The 6,470-nt window shown below is 39.9% G+C and overlaps 1 protein-coding gene across 1 annotated transcript in view; it reads left to right on the forward strand.

Moving 5' to 3' along the window:
* VPS26A (VPS26, retromer complex component A) overlaps positions 1-6,470 on the forward strand; it is a 52,182-nt gene extending 45,712 nt beyond the window's left edge. The window contains exons 8-9 of the mRNA XM_023205050.2: positions 1,628-1,770; positions 4,780-6,470. Coding sequence (XP_023060818.1) covers positions 1,628-1,770; positions 4,780-4,893 — 257 coding nt within the window. The 3' untranslated portion in view covers positions 4,894-6,470. The remainder of the gene's footprint in view (positions 1-1,627; positions 1,771-4,779) is intronic.

The raw sequence follows: 6,470 nt of genomic DNA on the forward strand, positions 1-6,470 counted from the left end.
AGGCCAGGTGCAGTGGCTCACGCCTGTAATCCCAACACTTTGGGAGGCTGAGGTGGGCGGATCGCTTGAGGTCAGGAGTTCAAGACCAACCTGGCCAACATGGCAAAATCCTGTCTCTACCAAAAAATATATAAATTAGCTGGGTGTGATGGTGCATGCCTGTCATCGCAGCCACTTGGGAGGCTGAGGCAGAAGAATCGCTTGAACCAGGAGGTGGAGGTTGCAGTGAGCTGAGATCATGCCACTGCACTCCAGCCTGGGAGACACAGTGACACGCCATTTCAAAAAAAAAAATTCAAGGGCCGGGCATGGTGGCTCACGCCTGTAATCCCACCACTTTGGGAGGCCAAAGTGGGTGTATTGCTTGAGCCCAGGAGTTGGAGACCAGTCTGGGCAACATGGCAAAACCCCATTTCTATAAAAAAATACAAAAATTAGCCAGGCATGGTGGCACGCACCTGTGGTCCCAGCTTCTTGGGAGGCTGAGGTGGGAAGTTCACTTGAGCCCAGGAGGCAAGGTTGCAGTGAGCCAATATGGCACCACTGCCATCTTGACAGGGAGATCCTGCCTCAAAAAAAAAAAAAAGAAGAAAAGAAAAGAAAGCTGGGCGTGGTGGTTCACTCCTGTAATCCCAGCACTTTGGGAGGGCAAGGTGGGTGAATCACCTGAGGTCAGGAGTTCGAGACCGGTGAGCCTGGCCAACATGGTGAAACCCCATCTCTACTAAAAATACAAAAAAATTAGGCATAGTAGCAGGCGCCTGTAATCCCAGCTACTTGGGAGGCTGAGGCAGGAGAATTGGATGAACCCAGGAGGTGGAGGTTGCACTGAGCCGAGATTGCGCCATTGCACTCCAGTCTGGGCGACAGAGCAAGACTCCCATCTCAAAAAAAAAAAGGAATATGCAAATAATTACCCTTAGGAAAACAGAAGCAATGAGAATCTGAGTAACAGTCTTTTTGGTAATAAAAGGATGTCATCATTCTGTCCGTTTTTAGCTTTGAATGTATGAGTAACAAGTATTCAAGAATTTATACACATGATTAGAAATTATGGTAAACTTCATGAAAGAAGATAACAAAACAACTTATAGAGCACTTATCTGTTGGCACTGTTTGAGTTCTTTAGGTATATTAACCCATATAGTCCTTACACATTCCTTGTGAATACTATTGTTATTCCCCATTTCACAGATGAAGAACTTAAACAATGAGTAAGTGATTTGTCCAAAGTCACACAACCAATGAGTGGTTGAGATTTGAAGCCAGGTATTCTGACTCTGGAACAGTAGTTCTCATCTAGGGGCAACTTCACCCCAAAATGAATGTTTGGTGTTGTCTAGAGATATTTTTTGGCTGTTACGTTTGGAGAGTACTACTGGTATCTAGTGGGTAGAGGCCAGGGTTGCTGCTAAACATCCTACAAAGGATAGGACCCTCCCCACAACAAAGAATTATTCAGCCCAAAATATCAGTACTGCTGAGGATGAGAAACCCTGATCTTTGTTATTTTTGCATCTTGTGAGGATGTGAGGCATTATTGTCAACTCTATAGTGCTTAGTCCTACCTGTTACGTGACTATATTTAATCATCTTTAGAATTAAGTGGAAATTCCTTTTCTTTCAGGTGAATCCATTCCAATAAGACTATTTTTAGCAGGATATGATCCAACTCCAACAATGAGAGATGTGAACAAAAAATTTTCAGTAAGGTACTTTTTGAATTTAGTGCTTGTTGATGAGGAAGACCGGAGGTACTTCAAACAGCAGGTATGGTGTCACTTAGGCTGGTATTATGTTCTGCGGCAGATCGAAAAATACCTCAAAAGCGCTCTTCTAAGCTTAATTGTACTGAGCAAGTGGGAGTTTCTAAGTAAATGAAAACACGGTATGACAGATAAAGAAGTAGAGGAGAATAGAATCCTATGATAGATCCCTCCCCAATCATTCTTCAGTACTCCAGAATGAGCTATAATTTTTCAGGGCTTTTAGTTTTCTCTTACAAGTTCTTTTGCTTTTGTTTTTTAATAAAAACAATACCTGCTGCTTATTTAGAAAAAAAATAAGGCGGCCGGGCGCGGTGGCTCAAGCCTGTAATCCTAGCACTTTGGGAGGCCGAGACGGGCGGATCACGAGGTCAGGAGATCGAGACCATCCTGGCTAACATGGTGAAACCCCGTCTCTACTAAAAAAAATACAAAAAAACTAGCTGGGCATGGTGGCGGGCGCCTGTAGTCCTGGCTACTCGGGAGGCTGAGGCAGGAGAATGGCGTAAACCCAGGAGGTGGAGCTAGCAGTGAGCTGAGATCTGGCCACGGCACTCCAGCCTGGGCGACAGAGCAAGACTCCGTCTCAAAAAAAAAAAATAAATAAATAAAAAATAAGGCAATAAAGAACAAAGAATGAAGTAAAGGTCAGCAGAATTTCCACCACCATTGAGACTAATGTATGTGTGTTTAGATCATATTATGGATATTGCTTTTTTTCTTACTGTTTTTAATTTTTTTGTAGAGATGGAGTCTCACTGTGTTGCCCATGCTGGTCTTGAACTCTTGGGCTTAAGCACTCCTCCTGCCTTGGCCTTCCAAAGTGCTGGGATTATAGGCATGAGCCACTGCACCCAACTGTATTCTTTAATTTGCATTTTTACTTAGTAGTGTCTTGAATATCTTTCTCTCATCAACAAATATACATTATTATTATTATTACTATCTTTATTTTTTGAGATGGGGATCTTCCAAGCAATCCTCCAATTACAGCCTCCTGAGTAGCTGGGAGGTACAGGCATGTACCACTGTGCCCTGCTGATTTATTCCTTTTTATACAATTCTGTTATAAATGTCCATGAGATGACTGAATTCTAATACTTTTTTTTTCTTTTTTCTTTTTTTTTTTTTTTTGCGACAGAGCCTCGCTCTGCTGCCCAGGCTGGAGTGCAGTGGTGTAATCTTAGCTCACTGCAACCTCCGCCTTCCAGGTTCAAGCGATTCTCATACTTCAGCCTCCCAAGTAGCTGGGATTACAGGTGTGTGCCACTACACCAGTCTAATTTTTATATTTTCTTTTTCGTAGAGACAGGGTTTTGCCATGTTGGCCAGACTGGTTTCAAACTCCTGGCTTAAAGTGATCCACCTGCCTTGGCCTCCCAAAGTGCTGGGATTACAGGCATGAGCCACTATGCCCAGCCTCTAATACTTTTTTTCTTTTCTTTTTTTTTTGGAGATGGAGTCTTACTCTGTTGCCAGGCTGGAGTGCAGTGGTACGATCTTGGCTCACTGCAACCTTCATTTCCCAGGTTCAAGCAATTCTCCTGCCTCAGCCTCCCGAGTAGCTGGGATTACAGACATGCACCACCATGCCCGGCTAATTTTTCTATTTTTAGTAGAGACAGGGTATCACCATGTTGACCAGGCTGGTCTTGAATTCCTGACCTCAGGTGATCCGCCCGCCTCAGCCTCCCAGAATGCTGGGATTACAGGCATAAGCCACTGTGCCTGGCCACCTCTGATACTTTTTTTAATGTAAAGTGTTCATTACAAACTTGTTCTCATTTGAAAATCAAAAGTTTTTGGTGAATTTTGAATGAAGATAGTAATTAGAATGGTCTTTTGTATTCTGAATCAGATTAATAAATACGTAGTTGAATGTCAGTTGAGAGTTCAAAGCTAAGTTAGAAATTATTCTCTGCTAAGTACTGTGAAAAATACAAAAACTACCTTTTATAAACGTGATCTGTCCTCCATGTTCTCACATTGTAGATGTCTGGGAAAAAGAAAAATAATATAAACAGAATACTTAAATAATAGTTTGACAGTAATTTAGAAGAGTGAAAACCTATTCCAGTATTGCCATCCTAATGCTGTATAATTAAACATAGGTAATTTATAACTTCAAAATAAATTACATGATTTTTACAATTTCAAAATCAATTTCGTTATCATGGCACTATTGGAGGTAGTGTGTTATTTCCCATGTGCACTCATTTGGATGTTTAAATTCTGATGTTGGGGGAGAAAACAAACCAACAAACCCAGCCTATAATGACTTCATGAAGCAGATAATTTTAGGAATTTAGAAGAGGGAAGTTCTCAGGATGGATTGGTTACGGTAAGAGTTAGGTAGGGAAATAGAGATTTGAAGACTGGGGAAGATGTAGGGCGAGTTTATTTGGATTGCATTGAAGGCTGAGAGTAACTCAGTTTGGCCGATGGGGGAAGAGGGTCTAGGGAGGGAAGAGAGCAATGTTGGTAAATTGGATAAAGGTTATAGAGGGGCATGAATACCTGTTTGGAGATTTATCCTGGAGGCACTGAGAACTACTAAAGGGCAATCCAAGCAGTGTGCTACAGGATTAACCTGGTAGTGATAATAAAGGATTAGATAGAAAGGGCTCTGCCTCTCTTGCCTCTGAGGAAGCTGTTTTAGTATCTAGTGACAAGAACTTGAACTTCGATGAGGGCAGTGGAACAGAAACCAAAGGATGGATTTGGGGAATTCTTTAAAGTAACAATAGGACTTCTTGCCAGACTGGATTGGTGGTGGTGGAATGCATGGGTGCTGGTGATAGGAGCACTGGAGGTAGAAGGGGCAGTCAAATTAGAGCTGGAAGAAAGTGGATCAGTTAGAAAAGAGGAGGGCTTTTGTAGGGAAGAATTTAATTTTATTATGGTTAAAATTGAAGTGGCAATTATGATTTCCATGGTGAAAATTTAAGGCATCATATAGAGATAAGGCATCATATCACACATTATTTGTTAATATCTTGCATTTGTTTACTAGGAGATAATTTTATGGAGAAAAGCTCCTGAAAAACTGAGGAAACAGAGAACAAACTTTCACCAGCGATTTGAATCTCCAGAATCACAGGCATCTGCTGAACAGCCTGAAATGTGAACTGAACAGGAGAAAAAAAGCAAAAAACTCCTGTAAACCCTTGAGATTAAGTTCAGCAGGTTAAAGATGGTTGCAGCCAGAGGGGGCGGAAAAAGGCCAAAACTCCATATATATTAGTCTTCCTTTATCTTACAGTGCTGCATTTATGATATAATGAAATGTTCTTTTCATGTATATACATTTTTAAAAGTGCTTTCTTTGAAACACTGGAACTTTCTTAAGCTGCCTTTTTTTTTTTAAACTTCCTACTTTGATGATAAGCACTCAGATATGCATCAGCGTAAACATGAAAATTTTTCATGTGAGTAGGCTGGTATTTGTAATTTTGCTTTCTTTCTGCATAATGTTGATTTTAAATCCTTCTCTCTTTTCAGGCTAATGATTACCTCTTATTCTCTACATGCAAAGAATTAAATATTTTGTGTTCAAATAAAATTAGAAAAGCTGAGTGGCCCCTTGTGTCCTGCAAAGGTTTAAAACATGGCATCTCAATATTTTTGAGAACTACATTTGTTTTTACATATGTGTTTGAGAAAAGCATATGGAGTGCTTCACTGCAGGCACTTCTGAGCACCATTCCATGGCTTCCAGAATTTTGTCCTCTTTGAGGTCTTCTGTGCTATGAATATTAGATTTCTTTCCCCAAGGGATTATGTGGCAGGTCATTATGGCCTTTTTTTTGGCCATATTAAGTAACAGTTTTGCTATTTTCCAGTAGTACAGCTGTGTGTTTTCTGCAATGTGGAGTTGACTTAGGTTGGCATTTTAGATTTGTTAAAACTGTTTTTTCCATAAATACTTTGAAACATATTTATATATTTCAATTTAAGGAATCTTTTTGCCATGTGTATGCAAATATCATTTTCTTCATAAATTCATTCTCTCTTCAGGGAAAATGTTGGGATGGGGGACTGAGGAGGACCTGTGAAGCATGTCGTTATCTAGATCTGGGTAATTTCATGTTTATTAAACTCGAACTTTGGCTAAACTCACATTGAAACTTCATCCCGTCTCTTAATTTTTTAACACTAAATTCAAGTCATTTGTTTAAAGTCTCTAAAAAAGAAGATTGCAGTCATCCCTTCATGTGCATGGGGTCTGATCGCAAATACACTAAATGTGGAGTGTAGGAACCAAAATGAAACCTGCTGTATGGCAACTACTTTCACTTACGGTTCATTGGTTTTTGTACCAATATTTTTTAATGCACTTCAGTGCAAGTCTTGTCAGTTAACCTTACTTTATGAGTAAGCTAAATAACCCAAATTACATTTCTTTAAACCTGTTTTACTGCTATGGCACTTTGATAAAATGGTCAGTAACCAGCTTTACTGGCAAAAGGGTCCATGTACCATGTGCTGGAGCATCTGTTCTACATGTGGATATCTATGAATGGTAATGTTTTCCTTCATGTAAGTGCCTATTCAGAGTTTCAAAATTTTAAAATGCCAAATATTTTCATGGTCATTTGCATGTAGTAATGTAGAAAATATTCAAAAAGATTTTGAAAAACAATTGTATTTAACCAGCCTCAAATTGTGCAACCATGATGTATAATAAAGAATTTGAAACAGAAA

This window comes from Piliocolobus tephrosceles, chromosome 9, assembly GCF_002776525.5.
Source record: "Piliocolobus tephrosceles isolate RC106 chromosome 9, ASM277652v3, whole genome shotgun sequence".
In the NCBI taxonomy this organism is placed as follows: domain Eukaryota; kingdom Metazoa; phylum Chordata; class Mammalia; order Primates; family Cercopithecidae; genus Piliocolobus; species Piliocolobus tephrosceles.